Consider the following 17,553-nt stretch of genomic DNA (forward strand, 5'->3'; position numbering starts at 1 on the left):
TTCCAAGGCATGATACGGACGAGACTGCAATGGTGTATGGGCCTCATCTGAGATTGACACCTGCTTTCCTTGGGTTAGCATTGTCTATGTCCATAACAGCGACCACCTTACTTGAGCAGTGGGGCCTTTGGGGTCACCAATCGATTGAAATCCTCTTCGATACGTTGGAAATAACGCTGCGACGTGCATATCTCCGTTGACGGATTGTTTGACATCAAGGCCCAAAGGGCGCACGCCCTTTGGCAAAACGGAGCGTGCCTTGTCGACTTGCAATGTCACTCGGACCAGGCGAGATTGCTCCGTCTCAAAGTTCTCCATACTGTTAAAACAAGGGCAAGGCATCTTCTGTGGGACTACCTCTGAGTCTCGAATCCAATTGAACTATAGGAGCGTGAAGGCAGCGACGGGTACAACGATGACCGTTAAATTACCAGCACTTTGTGGTGCAGGTTAGCTTAGCTCGAGTGGCTATGTCCTTATATTAGGGCCAGCATGATGACCTGAAGGAGGAATAGTTGCACCTCACAATGATCTGTTGTTTGCCAAACAAACAAGAGGAGCAGATCCAGGGAGATCAGCTCATGCCAAACCAATCTTGGCCTTGTGAGAGCAACCAGTCCAAACACCAGCAAGAGTCTCGAAACACGCGTTTGCTTAATCCAAGCTGTTTGTATTACAGAGTCTATAGTTCCCTCTAGAACGCCGCACAGATCCCTGGGCTTGCTCTTAATCCCGCAGTCGTTCAAGAACCACTCGCTTTGTAGACTAGCCGATCACCCTGTCCTAAATCATAACTTGGCCTTCTCTTCCCTCTCTTTCTTCTGCCAGCTCTTTTGCGTCGCGAAATTCACTGCCAGATTCCAAGCCGCGATGCCCACTCCCAACGGCGGTGCCAGCAACAAAACCCACGCCCACCACTTCGGGCTCGATGCCTTAATCGTCTCCATCGCCTTACTGACCTCCCTCTCCAGATCCGCCTTATCCCCGTCATTCCACACAATAACCCCCCTCGCCGACCCAGTCCCCCGAAACTCCGCCTTCTCGACCTTCCCACGCACATCCCCCTGACTCCTCACCCTATTCTCCGCATCCTCAGCCGACAAATGCGGATCCCGCGCGCGCAGCCGCGCCATCTGCACCGCCGGATCCCTCACGCCCACAACCACCACCGTCCCACAGATCAAATCCATCCCGCTCTCAAACAACAGCGGCACGTCAAGCACCACCGCCCAGTGGCCGCGCACATAGTAGTACATCAGCGCCTTGTAGATCTCCCACCGCACCGCGGGGTGCACAATCTTGTTGAGGATCATGCGGTCGCGCTTGCGCTCCTCGCTGGTCCCGAATACGCGCCGCCCGAGGGCCGGGCGGTTCAGCGGTCGTTGTGAGCTTGTGGCATCGTCGTCTGAGGAAGGGAGGAGGAGATCGGGCGTGCTGGGGCCGAAGTAGTTGACTATTGCTCTGTAGGCAGGCGTGCCTGGTTCGACGACCTGGCGGGCGAGGAGGTCTGCGTCGATTATGGGGAGGGAGTAGGGGGGTGAGGAGAGGAGGGCTGAGACGGTGGATTTGCCGGTTGCGATGGAGCCGGTTAGGCCAATTATGAGCATTGTGTTTTTGGTTGTTCTGATAGACAGAGGGGGAGTTGTGCTCTGGCGGAGGTGAGGCAGGTTGATTTGCAGTAGATCTATCGTCTATGAATCGGATTAGGACTCGTGAGTTCTTGAATCAATTGAGCATGTAGGTCGTCAGGATGTCGTTGTTGTGAATAATGACGTTGAATGTCTACGAAGAGGAGCTGAAGTTGGAGTTGGTGATTTCGGGATGCGGGGACTGCCGTCAACCTCGGCCGGAGTATGTCACACGGAGATAAGCTGCTGAATCACTTCGACAATTGAGCTTGGTAGGAAACTTCACAGATATTTGACTTGTCATGTATATGTCTTTCATGAGAGTAAATAGGTATCATCGAGAAGGATATTACAAAGCTATCATCATACTTTTCGTGAGGCCGCACAGGTTTGTACAGAACAGCCATGTGGTTCCCGCATTTGATGGTGTTGAAGGGGAGATCGTGACACCACACTTCTCTCAGATCGATCGTATCTGTGACGACAAATCTAGCCCTTGCAGATGATGTATCGGAGACAGGGCCATGTCAATCGAGTTCCCCAGAAGCTCGATGACGTTCCATTGGTTGACCTAGACTGGCACGCCCTTTGAGCCAGCTTGCAGTACAACCAGAACGACCAAAATCAGGCTCTAGCTCTCAGCGGGTGCGCGCTTCTACTCGCCAGCCATGGCATGTACGGCGCAGTCCGCTTCTCAAGAGCACAGTACTCGACACAGGACCGGAGCTAACTCAGATAGCAAAAGCAAATCCAAGTAAGCTTAGGTCTCTGGAAGTCCTGTACTGGGATCTTGCTGCTGGCCCTTCCAACCTATGTACGGCCAACCCTGCGGAAGAGTTGAGTAAGGCGGAAGTACATAGCGCCCAGCGCATTCCCTTTCGTTTGGACATGTCAGATCGCACAAACCAAACACCTTGCAATAGCATTCTTCCGCCGTGGGGCAGAACACGGGTCCTTGGCCAAAGATCACTGACAGCTGTTAGCACCGCATTGCTTTTTAAAGATACTGTGACGCAGGGGCCGGGGGGTCGGAAACATACTATGCCACGAGTACTCCATAATCCGTCCACTAAGATCATCCTTAAGTGGCGTCTCAGACAACCATTTCCTGAACCGCACATAGTCACTCTTGGGCCTTTCGCGGACCTTCCAGTTCGTGACTCCAAACTGCGCGCAGCACGACACGCCAACCTCGTCTGGTACGTCAACCCCAGGAAACAGCTCCATGAAGCCGTTCTTGAAATACTCCCCCGCATGCACATCGTCACGGTGGGTATCCGTGTGCGGGTGGATCTCCGACGGACATCCGAGAGTCCACGCACAGCGCAGATTGACATAGCCTTGCTTTTGTAGATAAGAAACTTGGAAACGACGGAGCACGGGAACTCCGTCGTAGTAGGGATCGTCGTTGTGCCATTGGAAGCGCTGCGAGTGGATGAAAAGCATCACGTCGGGTAGATGGTCATAATTATCGATTATGTATCTGTCATCTGCCATCAGTACTAGCCTTCACGCAATAAGGTAACGGACCAAAAGCACATACGTCAAATATACCATAGACTCCCGTCCTTTGTTCTGCGCCACGGTCAACTCCGCATTCTTATCGTCGACCACGTAGACACTCTTATGCCAGTCGGGGAAATTCTCGAACAACCACGAGGTATTATCACTCTTCATGCTCGCGACCACCATATCTTTCTCGATCCTCTTGTCGTCGTGCGACGGAGATGCCTGCCCCGAACGCGAGTCCCGGTTCGCCCCCTCATCGTGGACCGGATGATGAACCGAGACGGCCGACTCTCGGTCGGTGGAATTTTTCGCAAAGAACAGAAAGTATAGAGCGTAGATGATGACAACTGTGACAAAAATTGCCTTTTCCTTATTGCGACGGCGCGGGCTCTGGACTCCGCCGCCGAAGAACAGCATGGTTGTAGACGTAGGAGAGAGTCCCTGAGAGTGGGGGTTTTATGACAATTCCGCAATTACTGATGACAGAAATAGTATCAGCAGCATGGAGGGGCGACCATCGCGGCGTGTAGAGCAGATGTTGAAAATGCGCAGAGTCGGGAGTGGCACAGGATTGGAGGGTGGATTCAATTGCGTAAAGACGTTCGAAAGGATTGCGCGCTACTGGTCGTTAATCATGACAGAATTAATATTACTTTCAAAACAAATGAGCATTCAGTAAGAATGCACTCCGTCGAGCCAGCTTTCACCAGCCGGTGATCGGATCAAGTGGATGAAGCTGGGGATAAACTCCAGGTGTCCAAGTTCAAACCAAACAAACTTCCCCAGAACCATACCTGTCCACTATGTGGATCTAGAGATCTGTACGGTTTATTTCTACCAATTGACATAAAGTCCAGTATAGAAATGGTCGCTTTGCAAGTAATAAGTCATCAATTCATTCCTCGTTCATGAGCCAAGCTTAAGCTATCCTGGGTCTTTTATATATCCAAAAGCTGTTTATATACTGCGCTTATTGACAACCATCAATATGGCCAATATACCAATTATGGGCCTCAATGCTGGTAGAGTCCTCGCCCGCATTTCCACCGCTTGAGTCGATTCCCTGGACGACCGTGATATCAGACGTCGTGACAGGCGCGTCGTCACCGCTCGTGATCCAGTACTCCGGGCTAGTGTGGCTGAAGCCAAAGACCCGGGGCGGGAGTCTGGGGACAATATCGTTTGTGTGTGTGACACGGTAATTGGAACCCTGTCCAGTGATGAATGTTGCCAAGGCCTTGTTTCCAACACGCGGGGATCCGTAACCATACTTTAATCAATCAGTCCCCATTACGCCCTTACCTGATTTGACAAGGGATGACTTACCAGCTCTACGGGAATCCCTGCTTTCCGCAACGTAGCAGCCCCCAGTGTTGCAAGAGCAGCGCCGAAGCTATGTCCAGTAAAGACAACGGTATAGCCACTGTAAGTTGCAAGGGCAGAGTTTAGCTCGGTCGTTAGTGCATTGGCAACGACTTCCCAGGCCTTCCAGAATCCCCCATGTACCGCGCATCCGCTGCAAACATCACTGATACTGTCCAGACCAAAGTCCAGGTTCGCCAACCAAGTGTCTATCGTGCGGCTTCCTCTGAAAGAGACCACAAGTAGCTTGTTCGTGGTGTCTGCAACCAAGAAGCCTGCGACGTCTCCATACGCGGAGTCACTACCAACTCTGTTAGATATGCGAGCTACTCATGCATGGGATCGACCTACTCGTAGAATTCCGAAAGGGTCTTGGTGTTGGCTGCCTCGACCAGCGGGCAGTCTCCAGAAGAGCACGTCAGCTTGCTGCCCGTGGAATTGATGTTGTTGGTACAATAGGAGGCAGCAGAGTATTGCGCAAACAATGACAGTTTTTGCAGCACCGACGAGGACACGGCTACTTAATAGTTAGCACCGCACATAGCCCAGTCGTAGGAAGCGTCAGACATACCTCGCTCCGCCAACATTGCTGGCGCCGCAGCACCCAGCGCAGCAAACGCCGTAACAGCCAGCGTACAGACAGACTTAAAGTGAACCATGATGCCTAGCCTATACTCAAGACAACCCTTTCAGAGAAAATGTAGGCAGACTCTGCGCGATAAGCCCCCAGGAGACGACACGGCACCTTGGATCCTCATCTTCAGCGATCTGCAGGAATGCGGAGAATTTATACCCTGCCAGAGCCCACATAGCGACTCAATAGTCGCACTCTCCACTCTCAAATATTCATCGCGCCTTGCTCGTCAGCTGAGGGCATTTCTCGCGAGCAATCCAGGGTGGGGTACGGAGTAGATAGGCCCAGTCAGCCGTCAACCAACCGGCCTCATTGTAAACATGGCACGGCGCTCCTCTCGGCGCTCCTCTCGGCCAAGCTGACACATTCCGGGAGATTTCCCCATTCCTCGCTGACTCAAACAGGATGTTGGCCCGTCGCCAGCCATGAAAATGGAAAGTAGTATCTACTAGATACAACTCCGTATGCGCGGGTGCTAAAGTAGCGTGTGATGCTCCCCACCAATCCCGTGATAATCCCCGCAGTCTGCAGAAGCCCCAGACGTTCGAAAGACTAGAAAGGTGTGAAGAACGCGAAGATCAGTAAACCAGGCTTGAGAATGTGGGACTGATTGGTCGAATTGTAGTTTTCCAAGGAATATAGTACACCGGTGACCGGACTCCGGCTGTCCGGCAAGAGGAATCAATCAATAGACTCCGTGCCTGGCTCTCTAGCGGTGACGAGTGACGAGAAAAGATGGCTGGCGGCTAGCGAGAAATGGCTCACGCCAAGTTCCGGGCCAAATCATCCTATCCGGTGATACTGAGGAATCACGCTGGCGGTGTGGATGGTCGATTGGACGAGATAGCAACTGAATGGTGGAAGATTCCTCGTTGCTTACCCTGCTGCAGGGGAAGGGCCAACCATTGGATTGTCTTAGATTGCCTTATACGAGGTGTCGTCACAAAGCATGCATGGCGCAGGCTGAGTCGTGCTGTCTAAAGTATCTAGCGTCGGCATATAAATTCCAGCAGTCCTCATGACCATGAACGAGCGGTGGAGCACATGAAGCCGAGACTCGAGGAAATTGACTTGCCGTGCGTATGCGATGCAACACTACTCTACCTTTGCCGTCCAGCCTTGACCACTACGTAGTGAGGTACTTTCCACGTGGTACTAGAGCGTACGCGGCGACTTGGCCAAAGCTACTCGGAATCCCATCTAGCTTTGGATACCAACATGTCTAATTCATTGACAAGCCTAATTTTGACTTCTAAAGGACACCCTCAAAACCCATCAATTGATGCTCGAAATGCAAATTGTCCATAATACCCAGGGAAGGGAAGAAACGCGAAAAAAGCAAAGCATACATTCGCTCCGTGGAACGCCGACCATGTACATTAAGAAATCATATCTATCTTTGATGGCAAAGCTAGATGGGAGTTACTAGGCGAGGTAGTATCAATGCTGTAATCCAATCAGCTCTACGCTTGATGTGCGAAAGACAAATGGAGCCAGAAAGATATTATGCCAACATACCGGACCATTCACTGGGCTGCATGACCCTTTACTGCTATTACTGCGCGTTCTCCCCTCCGTTCTCCCCACCTTCAGTGTAGTCCGTCATACCGGCATCCTGCCCGTCGTTGGTTTCGCCTGCGAGAACCTTGGTCCGCGGGATCTGGTGCTCGGGAAGGGGCGCCCCGGGGGTGGCCGCGACAACATTGTCGTTCTCATCAACAAACTCAAAGTTATAGCGGGATAGCAGATGAGGAATGGCAGAGAGTTGCGGGCCGTAACGCGCTGTATTGTCGTACAGCTCGAATAACGGCACGGCGAGCAGCTTCATGTTCTTAGGGACTGAGAGGACCTCTATCAAGTCGCCGTCGGTTAGAATTCTCCAAAGAGTAAAAAGGCTCGGTGACAATCTGCAAACTTACTCTTCTTAGGCAGCTGAATGAAGTACAACTTCTTACACTCCTTAGGCCGCGTAACGTGTCCGGGGAGAAAAGGATACATAAACGTCTCGAAATTCGGCCGCCACCACTGCGCAAGGGTATCACCAATCTCCCAGTCTTCATTGACGCCTTCACCGGAGAATTGGGATCCCACCGGCGCCAGACGCTCGTTCAGCCGCTTCTTGAATCCTTCAACCTCGTCATCCTCGAAGTGAAGATAGTCACCTGGTCTTAGCACGCGGAGCATTAGTTTGAGTTTGTTCGCTGACTGGGACGTCTCGGGTTGGCTATTGAGGCCAGTCCAGCTCGAACCATAGCACAACGTACAACTTGAAGAATGCATTTGCGATCTGCAGCATCAGAACATGAGGATGATTGTGTTCGTGGCAGACAAGGACACCCTCGCAGGTTCGTCGCATGCCATGTTTCTCGTAATGTTCCTCCAGACGCTTTAAACGAGCTAGGACTGAGGGATCCTCTTCTGGTTGTGTCTCCTTGGTACCGAACGTGTAATTAGAAAGGGGGTATAAACGGATAGTCTTGGGTTGCTGTGCGGAGAAGTCTTTGGGAATGATAGGTCTGATAGAAGTTATACAATCAGTATAAATGTCGAGCGCAAAGACAGGCCGGCAATAGAGCCCCAAGGTGTAAAGAGGACAGGGTTCAAGCCAGAACTCACGGATGAGAGCTTTGCATCGACGTTGCTGTAGTTGTTGACATTTTGGGTGAAGTATATCCTAACAGAATCCAAATTTGTTTTTTGTGGTCCAGAGGCAAGAAGTCCCTTGGAATTGGAGGTGTTTAGATGTAACTCGCTTGTCGCATGTCGAAGCTCTGTTATGTCGCAGATCGGAGCTGCCCCGCGAAAACGTTCGGCCGGATTCCGGGCATTGCTTAGATGTAAAGACGTGACAACAGCTCTCGATGTCGACCACTGAACCAGATTTGCCCTGGGTATATTTCATGAGATGCCATTCATATCGAGGAATGTCCGCGAGATTGGCAGCTATCATGTCATCGTGTAACGAGGAAGGCTGTAGAGGATCAAAGATGCTATTCACGAATCAGGAAAACACTATGCTACACGACTGTCTTCGACTGTGGGTTGATTAAATCATCCCATACGACGATTCCTCGTTGCTACAGCATGCCAATGCAGCCTCCAGTGTACAGTATAAATCCTTTCATAAGAGGAGAAGAAGTACATTGTATAGCAAGTGCAAAGAGTCAATAGAGTCGAGGTGCAAGTCAACTATTCGACCGCCTGCCATCATCACGCATTAAAGTTGTCCAAGATAGCCACATCCTTGACCTTCTCCCAGACAGCATCGATCCGCTTCACAGCATCCGCACTCAGAGGACCCCTCTGGATCACCGCGATCGTCTCCTCAAACTGACTGATCTTACTCGCTCCGACTATGACCGCATCCCCTAGATCCTCGCGGATATGCGAATGGAAGAAGATCCACCGATAGGCCAGCTCAGCCTTGGTGACTCCCTCCGCCTTCGCAATCTCAGCCCAATCATCCAGCGCCTCCAGCAATGCAGGCTTATTGTACAGCTTATGATAGATCTGACCAAATACACTGTTTGGATCCCATCGTCCTTCGCCGCCAGCGAGGAGCTGCTCTTTCGTCTTGGTCAGGAACCCACCGGCAATGGGGCTGTATGCGTAGAAGCGGATGTTGTTTTCCCGGAGGACGGGCAGTAACTCCGTCTCGATGCGGCGGGCTACAGCGTTGTAGTTGCCCTGGTAGACGGAAGGCAGGACATAGCCCTTCTCCTTGGCAATGCGGATAACTTCCTGCACCTCTTCCGGGCGGAAATTCGACAGACCGAAGTGCTTGAATTTCCCTGCCTTGTGGAGCTCGTTGATGCCCGCGAGGGTCTCCTCGAGCGGGATCTGGCGATCCGGCGAGTGGATATAGTACACGTTCACCTATATTCAAGGTCAGTCCGTGCAATGGAAGCCAGACGAGAAATGGAAGCGAGCTTACACTATCCGTGCCCAGCTTTGCCAGACTCTCGTCGCCGGTTTTGATCGCCTGGTCTTTGGTAGCGCTTCCGGGGGCGAAGCCACCACCGAGCTTGGTGTCAATAGTGAAGCGCTTCGCGGCTTTGGTTTGTCCCAGAAGTTCCTCGCTTGCGCCGTAGATCTGTGCCGTGTCGATAGTTTTGACGTTATTCCGTTCCAGGACTTGAAGGAACTCTTCCACCTTCTCCGGGGTGGACCACTCAGGTGTTGTACCGAATGTGCCACCGCCAAAGACTACCTGGGCGTGAGAATTGGCCATTGTGTATTACAATTAGAGGGATGTCTGAAGAAGAGAAGAAAAAAGCTGTTGATGTTTCTGAATTGAATCTGTCATGGAAAACCTCAATCGGCTTAGTATTTATACATCGCTCGATGGCCAGAGCTGCGCGATAATTCGGACATTATCCAAGAGTAAAGTCCGTTGATCGAGCGTTATCTCCATACGCGAAGAGCCTGAATCGTCAATTCAATCACAGAGGATGAAACCATTGTACATGAAATAACCAATTGTAGTGGTTTAGGATGGAAGAAATGATAGAGTAATCAATATTAGGCATACGAGAGGTAATCGGATTTGAAATCAACCTTGAATACGACTCAACCAATCACCGCACGATCCGCGTAACCTCTACGGGTCATCTACTTTTACCTAAATGCTTTGGATAAGCTGCACCAATTATAAGGTGGCGAGGTCGGTTCCTTGCCTATACGATGGGCCCAATCAACGTCCTCGATACTTCGAGCAGCTTCTTATATCCGAATTCCGAGCTGTACATGGACTCATTATTGATCACTGTGACGCCATCAGTAACTGATGGCTTTGCTCCCGTACTGCTTGCTAGCCATATGATCTTGATTTGTAATGAAGGAGCGACATAGAAGCATGCAGAAAGTTGAGGTGAAGATAGGTTGGGGAGAAGTCAAGGTCGATCAAGCCCTGGTACTGGGAGAGCACGAGAAGTTACAATTAGGATACGCTAATCCAAATCTCGTGGGACCATCTTCATAGTCTAGCAATCTGAAATTGAGTAGTATATTTCTGATACAATTGCCCAACTCTTAGTTGCATCTACCGAACCCGTGTAGCACCATGAACCCCCGAACTGCCGACCTCAACCATGCAACATACCTTATAGGTTGAATTAAATCACATCTATGACAAACACCTGAGAATATATTTCCGAAGATATCAGAGCTTGGCGTCGAAATCCTCAAACTCGGTAATATCTGTGACCGGGATGGGTCCAGCGCTCATAACCATGCGTGCCTTGAACTCAGGCACGTTGGTAATGTAGGTCACCTTTCTATCAGTCTTGGGCTTGCCAACACCATTAGTCACAGGCTTGGAATCCTTGTCGGCAGTTTCAATGCCAAGTTGCTTCGCATGCAGACCAATGTTCTGTCGCGCTTGCTCAAGCACCGGTGCTGTCTGCTGCTCTGATAAGCTCATCTCAGAGAGCAAGAACTTCTTCAAAACGGCGAGAATCTGATCTGCGTCACTAGCAGAGAGATCAGCGCTCTCAAATGCAGAGCTCAGGCGGCTCGTATCCACGGCAAAGCCGGCGCCCTCGAATTGCTTTCCAAGCAGTGACACTAGCCGGGACTGCTGGTCTTTGCCTTCGACTTTGGCGTGCGCACCCCCTTGAGCATTCAGATAGATTGAAAGTTTACCCCGGGTCGGTGAGCGAGGGTCAAGAAGCTGCTTATAGAAGTCCACGATATCAGCCTTAGTCAAAGCCCTGACGTTGGCCGCATCGCTTTCATTCTGTAAGAAGTCGAAATATTCCGAGCCGATGTGACTCCAGAACCGCGATGTCTCGGAGCTCAGATTCTTGAGCTTCTCCAGTCTCTTGTTGATCACGCTTCGCTTGTGACCCTCGAAATCCTTTTCCGACATATTTTCCAATGTCTCTCCTGTTTGAATGAGGAAGTTATCGATGCGCGACTCGAGATACTCGGCCGTACGCTCGCTCTGGATAATGACTCGATAACCAATGGTCGTAGCGGAATAGCGTGCCCCACTCCAAACAACGTATCCAAGCTGCTCCTTGCTTCGAAGTTGGTCAAAGGCCGGTTCATCTGTCATCTGCGCAAACAGCAGAAGCTTTGCTCGAAGCATGTCATCCGTGATACTTCCAACGTAAACATAATACTCAATGCAGTGGTTGATATTGGCAGGGTCTCGGAGCGTGCGTTCATAGACATAATTGCTTCCAGGAGGGATGATAATGTTTCGTCTCACATGCCATTGTGACTGGGGCAGAGGGCGGCTTTGCAGAATGTTTTCCACCAAGTCCGTCATCTTAAGGGCATCCTCCTTGTACAGGTTGCCATGCGCAAGGACCTCAATATGATTCTGGCTGAGTAGTTGGGGGAAGAAGTTGGAGATATCCTCCGCGTCGATATGCTCTAATTCAGCAGCGTATTGTTCGTTGATCCATGTCTTCTCAGAGGTCAGATATCTGGTATAATCACCGACTTGATAGAACGGCTGTTGATACTCTGCATTGCGATATCCCCGAGACAAGCGTTCCTTTATGATATGAAAGCGATTCGGATTAACAACCAAATCGCGCATGCTCGTAAACACTTTTTCCAGCAGAACAGCCATCTTGTCGTTGTACCCCCCAACAGACACGTCTAATCCAAAGACACTGGCGGAAAGGTGATAATCAAGCCCAGCAAGTTCAGCATCGTACGAGTATTCCACCAAAGCATCCTTGACAAGTTCGCAATACAGCTTCGACTTTACCAAGTTCGCAGGGGTGGCCCACGCCAGGGGGTTTCTGAGCGTGATATGGACGGTGCCTTTGGGTACCCAGAAACGGTCGTCCTTCTTGAACCAGAGGCGTACATGGTCGTCATGACGAATGAGTTTGGGCGTCTTTGCTGGCTCTGCTACTTCTTTCTTCTCCACCGAGAGTCTAGTTGGGACGAACTCGTTCTTGTGGGGCATATGAAGTTCAGACAGTCTAGTCTCCGGAGTGCTGTCCAAGGCTTCGCGGATGTCGGCCATGAAGTCCTGGGGTATCTTGCCCACTTTGTACTCGGTACCGTACCACTTCTCCTTGGAGTTCCAGTCTCCTGGATACTCCTGAGAGACAACGATCAGCCGGAAGTTGTCAGGCCGAAGGTATGACAAAGCCTTCTTGATAAGGTCGGGGTCGAACTTGCGCAGGAGGGAACCACTGAGAAGCCATTCTCTGGGAAGGGGCTTCTGCATGACGCTGCTCAGTCGACTGGTGAATCGACTGGCAGGGGATTTCTGTTTGAAGCGGAATTCAACCTCGGCCAAGTTCTTCATCTCATCGAAAACCCACTGCTGCGGCTCCCTTTCCTTCAGCATCGCGATATACTGGAAGACCACCTTGGCTACCTCTCGGTACTGCTGCAGGCCCTCTTTTGTCAATCGAATCGAGATGGTGAAAGCGGCTGCTCCGGGACAGATAGGCATGACGCCGGCAGACAAGCCGTTAGCCCATCCCTTCGCCTTGATATAAGCCAAAATGCTGCCAGGTCCTTCATGGCCAATCAGGTGACTGATATACCGACTTGGCTGAGACTCGTAGAGGGTTTCCTCATCTAGGAACGGGAAGTAGATGTCCAAGGAGCGGGTATCCATGACGGGCTTAGCGAAGATTTGAATGCCCAAATCCTCGTCCCTCCAGGGTTGAACATCGTCCCATCGGTTCTGCGGCAAGTCCTTGTTCTCGACTTCGGAGAACAGCTCTTCGACCCATTTCTCAAGCTCATCCAAAGACTCTCGACCGAGCACACATAATCTCATTCGGTTCGCTGAATAGTGCTTCTGGTAGAACTTAATAAACTCGCTGCGGACTTCTAAGCCGCGTTGCTGAGGGTCCTCCTTCAAGGTCTTGAGGTTACCGGTCGAGAAGTGGTGATAAGGGTGGGCCGGGTTGGACAATGATTTGTTCAACTGCATCAAGCGCCATAAATCACTCTGGAGGTTCTTCTTGTTCTCCGAATCCACCGCCCGCAGCTCGCGATCTAAAGTAGACTCCAGAAAAAGGGGGGACACAAAGAACTGTGCGAAGCGATCGAGCGCTCCATACAGAGGGGACGAGGGCTCCGAAGTGTCTGACTCCGCTAACGCATGGGCGCCGTTGGTCATTCCGTTAGTTGTGCCGTTAGTTGTGCCGTTAGTTGTGCCGTTAGTTGTGCCGTTAGTTGTGCCGTTAGTTGTGCCATTAGTTATGGTATTTGTTGTACCGTTGGTCGTGCCGTTAGTCAAGGATTGGCCATTGGGCTGTCCATCCCCCGAGTCGGCCGTAGCGGAGACCTCAAAAAAATAATTCGTCTCCGTAGCTGCTGTGTATGCGTTCGACGAGCCAGAATGTGAGGCAAGATATTGATTGTACGCATTTTCTTTCGGGAACTATGAGGTCGCGACGAAGTCAGTCACTTGAACTTCATCAAAAGAAACCTGATGTTCGACAGGTTTATGTGCAACCTACCTTTTTTGTCCCCATGAAGAGTAAATGCTCTACAGCATGAGCCATTCCTGGCATATCATCTGCATCTGAAAAATTTCCCACATTGACATTGACGGATGCGCTAGCCTTGTCCGTTTCAGGATCATGGACTAAGAGCGCTTCCAATTTGTTTGACAAGCGAATAACTCGATAGGAGCGATCATCGAGCTCTGGCTTTTCCAAATGCTCCGTAATGTGTTGGATGGAGCCCATGGTGACGGCTGCAGCTGAGAAAGGAGCGACAGTAGACCGGGAAAGGGAGCGACGAGACCAACAGCGTGACAGCAGGGACTGAGGGCAATTCAAGCGACGACGTGGCGAAGAGGAAAAATGAGGGGCAATCGCCGTAGAGGCGATAGAAGGCACGAGTGAGAATGAGCGAAGATGACCAGGATTGAAATAGAGGAATCCTCCAGAGTTCCACAGGCGGAGAGATGGAAAGGACCTTGGAGGCATGCGATGCGCAAGGGTTGCCCAAGGGAAAGCCGCTAGGCAAATTGCTGGCGGAGTTTAAACAGTGGCCCCGGAGCTAAGTACTGGACTATTGCGCGATTACGCAAGGATAAGAATCTGGAGAAAAGAGGGACAGCACGGAGAAATTTATGAACGGAAAAAAGGGGTGATATGTACAAGTAGTTATGGAAATAATTGGAATTGAAGAAATCAAACATCCATAAGAAATAGAAAACGGAGAATATATGATGGAAATCACACATGCAGGTGATAAATTCCAGGTCGATTCTAAGGTGATGAGGGATGATGATGAGAGTTGACGCGAGACATCCCCATCAAGGAGGCGGTGAGGCATGATGCCGCAGGCAAGCAGGCGGTGAACCAGTAGTGAGCTCACTCTTTCGGCCATCCTCAGGAATTCAGGAATGTTGAATTGTTGATCATCAGGGGAGAGTGAAGGGTCTGAGACATACGGAGTATCGACAGGAAGAATCAGCCGGCTTGAGAACAATATTGTTCTCTGTGGATGCACTATGCCTCCCAATACACCTAATACCACTCGTATTGTTGAAGATCTTCAGAACCATGCTAATAGGGGCTGGGGAATATAATATTGATAGCTGATGCTATAGTTTCTGTTGTAAGAAAACATAGCCTTGTCTAATTTGATAGTGTAGTGGACCTTTCTAACATATACATCATTGGCTACACTCTCAAAAGGGCTATATTTCCTTGCCTAAGGAAGCGTGTGATCCGGAGACCATACATACACTCAGTCAAGGATTCCAGTTCGTCAGTCGATTATGTGCCCATGTGCTTCCTATAAAAAACAATGTCTGAGAACAAAGATACAGAAATTATCTGTTTAGCATTGCTTGCTTAAAACGTCACACACTTAGGTTATACAATACACCCGTACTCGCACAACCTCGTTTATGCCTGCATCATCAGGTACATCAATCACCACAGAGTCAGAATCCAAACATCACTCATTAGGTAACAGGTACCAGAACCCTCGTCATGGATATAGTGCAATTCCTCGAGGAGACGGGCTCTAACCAGCCCATCCGCTGCATCGACATGCACACCACTGGAGAGCCCACCCGCATCATCTACTCCGGCTTCCCACCACTCTCAGGGACTCTCCTCGAGCAAACGAGACCAAGCCAAACAGCACCACGACCACATCCGCAAACGCCTGATGCTCGAACCCCGCGGCCACAACGGGATGTACGGCGCCATCATCCGCCCCGAGACCGAGCTGGTCTCATCCGGAGCCGCGCACATCGGGGTCCTCTTCATCCACAACGAAGGGTTCTCGACCATGTGCGGACACGCAACCATCGCACTGGGCCGCTTCCTCGTCGACACGCACGACTACTCTGTATTCCCTCGCCGCGAGGACCTCGTCTTCGAAGCAGACACGCAGACCGTCAAACTAAACATCCACGCTCCCTGCGGTCTGGTGCAAGTGACGGTCCCTGTCACGGCTGATGGGCAAGAATCCGACCCCTCGCGGCCCGTGACGTTTCTATCCACGCCTGCGTTCGCAACACGCATTCAGATGGCGGTCCCCATCGCTCCTGAGATCTGCTGGCCCGAGCTGAGAGGCAGAGACTCCATCGTGCTGGATATCAGTTACGGCGGCGCATTCTACGCCATTGTCCAGGCGAGCGAGCTCGGCTTCAGCGGTGGTTTGCGGGATCTGGACCTCGATGCGATGACGCGCTGCATCCAGAAACTCAAACCTTATCTCGTGGGCCTGCCGGAGGTTCAGGCTGCGGTGCGGCATCCGCACGACCACCGCTTAGCATTCCTCTACTCGGTGATGGTTGTGGACGACACGCTTGGGTTTCAGCCGGATGATGTGCAAGGCGCGGAGACGGGATTGTGCTACTTTGCAGAGAATCAGATTGACCGATCGCCGACGGGGTCGTGTGTGACAGCGCGGATGGCGCTCGCTTATGCAAAGGGGTTAAGGCCACTAGGTCAGCGCTGGGCGTACAACTCTTTGGTTTCCAATCATTTCGGGACAGGAGCTTTCAGCGCTGAGATTGTGGAGGAAGTGGCTATTGATGGAGTAGATGGTGGGTGCCTCAACGCAGTAATTGTCCAGGTTGAAGGCCAAGCGTTCTATACTGGGGCATCAGTGTTTGTGGTGGAGCATGAGGATAGAATATCGTCAAGCGGGTTTACAATGGAGGAGGTTGCCCTTGGCCGGGTATGAACTCTTACATATATACGCAGTCGCTTCCCACGGTCTCACCTGCTACTGCGACGTCTAGGATTTCCTTTGGGTAGACACATGGTAGGCCTTCAGATATGCTTTCACTCTTTTCAAACACTGTATCACAACTCCTAGGAGAGTACATGGTCTTTACTCTCTGTTTTAAGTGAAACCATTACCGAAGGAGCAATATACCTCATTCAAACATTATCCATTATTCGATGAAGAGATCCTAACTCATAATCCCTAAACCGCACCCTCCACATTAATCACCACCATCACTCATCCTAATCCCGTTTCAACCCAACCCTGAATAGATCCAAGGTCAAACTAACAACTCTTCGCACAAAGCGTAAGCACAATATCGCCATTCGCTCCGCAGTTCTTAACCTGGCTACCACCTGGCGAGACGCCGTTCGGCCAGCAAATAGACGGGCAGGTGCCTGTAGCCGGCTTCACCACAAGAGCGCTGCCGGAGAACGGGTCGCCAAAGACGTCGCTCATGTCGTACCAGACGGTCTGGCCGTCGAGGGTATACGCGAAGTTGAGCTGGGGGCTTCCGTCATAGAGCCCGTTATCGGTACGGGTGATCTTGAGCGCGACGCCACCGGACGCGGCATCGTGATGCAGGGCCTCGGAGTAGGACTTGCCCGGCTGGATGGTCTGCTTGGGGCCGACGGAGCCGCCGACGGACCAGAGATAGACTGGGGCGGCGCAGTTGTTTGTCACGACGGCATTGCCCACGGCTGAGGCCAGGGGAATGAGAGCCGCGAGGCTGAGGAGGGGGGTGGTGAAGTGCATGTTTAACTTTGGTTCTTAGGTTGCTTGTTCTGAATTCGATGTGATGGTGATGGTGAAGACGAAGGTGAAGATGGAGCGAGAGTCAGGGTGGTCGACGGGGGTTCTTATAGATGGCGGTTTGCAATGCTCAAAGCTCATGCTCCATGCTCCTCTGCTATCTCTGTTGGTGCCATGACATACTTCGCGATGGCAAACACCGCGAGCATTGCCATCCCGAGTCAAGTCATGACTGAGACATCTCGTGTTGAGAATCGAGCATCAAGAGCAAGAAATGCACCTGGAGGCTCAGTATCACCCGGTTCATCCGGCGAAATCATGCAATCAACCCCGGCCATCCATCCGTCAATCCAAGACATTACCACAAAAGAGTCGAATGCCGTCCACTCATATTCTTCTTCACTCATCGCAAGGCCACCGAACCTGAAAATCATCGCGACTTCCCCACTCACCTCCTCATTCCCATGGTCCTCCATT

At 51.3% G+C, this 17,553-nt stretch overlaps 8 protein-coding genes across 8 annotated transcripts, besides 2 other annotated features; 1 reads left to right on the forward strand and 7 right to left on the reverse strand.

Moving 5' to 3' along the window:
• Window positions 1–788: 788 nt before the first annotated feature.
• On the reverse strand, window positions 789–1,607 carry NFIA_040060 (putative dephospho-CoA kinase; the record flags this gene model as incomplete). Its single annotated transcript, XM_001266326.1, has 1 exon — window positions 789–1,607. The coding sequence occupies one exon, from the start codon at window positions 1,605–1,607 to the stop codon at window positions 789–791; it is 819 nt and encodes a 272-aa protein (XP_001266327.1).
• Window positions 1,608–2,388: 781 nt separating this feature from the next.
• On the reverse strand, window positions 2,389–3,554 carry NFIA_040070 (DUF3431 domain-containing protein; the record flags this gene model as incomplete). Its single annotated transcript, XM_001266327.1, has 3 exons — window positions 2,389–2,438; window positions 2,669–3,111; window positions 3,172–3,554. The coding sequence occupies 3 exons, from the start codon at window positions 3,552–3,554 to the stop codon at window positions 2,389–2,391; spliced, it is 876 nt and encodes a 291-aa protein (XP_001266328.1).
• Window positions 3,555–4,107: 553 nt separating this feature from the next.
• Window positions 4,108–5,158, reverse strand: NFIA_040080 (lipase family protein; the record flags this gene model as incomplete). Its single annotated transcript, XM_001266328.1, has 4 exons — window positions 4,108–4,407; window positions 4,464–4,800; window positions 4,851–5,016; window positions 5,071–5,158. 4 exons carry the CDS (start codon window positions 5,156–5,158, stop codon window positions 4,108–4,110), a joined length of 891 nt encoding a protein of 296 aa, XP_001266329.1.
• Window positions 5,159–5,459: 301 nt separating this feature from the next.
• Window positions 5,460–5,486: a microsatellite.
• A 1,202-nt stretch (window positions 5,487–6,688) lies between these two features.
• NFIA_040090 (cleavage and polyadenylation specificity factor subunit 5) lies at window positions 6,689–7,790 on the reverse strand (the record flags this gene model as incomplete). Its single annotated transcript, XM_001266329.1, has 4 exons — window positions 6,689–6,984; window positions 7,053–7,300; window positions 7,398–7,649; window positions 7,750–7,790. 4 exons carry the CDS (start codon window positions 7,788–7,790, stop codon window positions 6,689–6,691), a joined length of 837 nt encoding a protein of 278 aa, XP_001266330.1.
• Window positions 7,791–8,343: 553 nt separating this feature from the next.
• NFIA_040100 (aldo/keto reductase family protein) lies at window positions 8,344–9,364 on the reverse strand (the record flags this gene model as incomplete). The annotated part of the gene is made up of 2 exons (XM_001266330.1): window positions 8,344–9,009; window positions 9,068–9,364. The coding sequence occupies 2 exons, from the start codon at window positions 9,362–9,364 to the stop codon at window positions 8,344–8,346; spliced, it is 963 nt and encodes a 320-aa protein (XP_001266331.1).
• A 930-nt stretch (window positions 9,365–10,294) lies between these two features.
• Window positions 10,295–14,054, reverse strand: NFIA_040110 (a-pheromone processing metallopeptidase Ste23; the record flags this gene model as incomplete). The annotated part of the gene is made up of 3 exons (XM_001266331.1): window positions 10,295–13,192; window positions 13,406–13,501; window positions 13,581–14,054. 3 exons carry the CDS (start codon window positions 14,052–14,054, stop codon window positions 10,295–10,297), a joined length of 3,468 nt encoding a protein of 1,155 aa, XP_001266332.1.
• Window positions 13,239–13,318: a microsatellite.
• Window positions 14,055–15,252: 1,198 nt separating the features above from the next.
• On the forward strand, window positions 15,253–16,278 carry NFIA_040120 (putative proline racemase; the record flags this gene model as incomplete). The annotated part of the gene is made up of 1 exon (XM_001266332.1): window positions 15,253–16,278. One exon carries the CDS (start codon window positions 15,253–15,255, stop codon window positions 16,276–16,278), a length of 1,026 nt encoding a protein of 341 aa, XP_001266333.1.
• A 330-nt stretch (window positions 16,279–16,608) lies between these two features.
• On the reverse strand, window positions 16,609–17,079 carry NFIA_040130 (putative BYS1 domain protein; the record flags this gene model as incomplete). Its single annotated transcript, XM_001266333.1, has 1 exon — window positions 16,609–17,079. One exon carries the CDS (start codon window positions 17,077–17,079, stop codon window positions 16,609–16,611), a length of 471 nt encoding a protein of 156 aa, XP_001266334.1.
• Between the last annotated feature and the right edge of the window lie 474 nt (window positions 17,080–17,553).

Source organism: Aspergillus fischeri, genomic scaffold, assembly GCF_000149645.3.
Source record: "Aspergillus fischeri NRRL 181 1099437636247 genomic scaffold, whole genome shotgun sequence".
NCBI lineage: Eukaryota > Fungi > Ascomycota > Eurotiomycetes > Eurotiales > Aspergillaceae > Aspergillus > Aspergillus fischeri.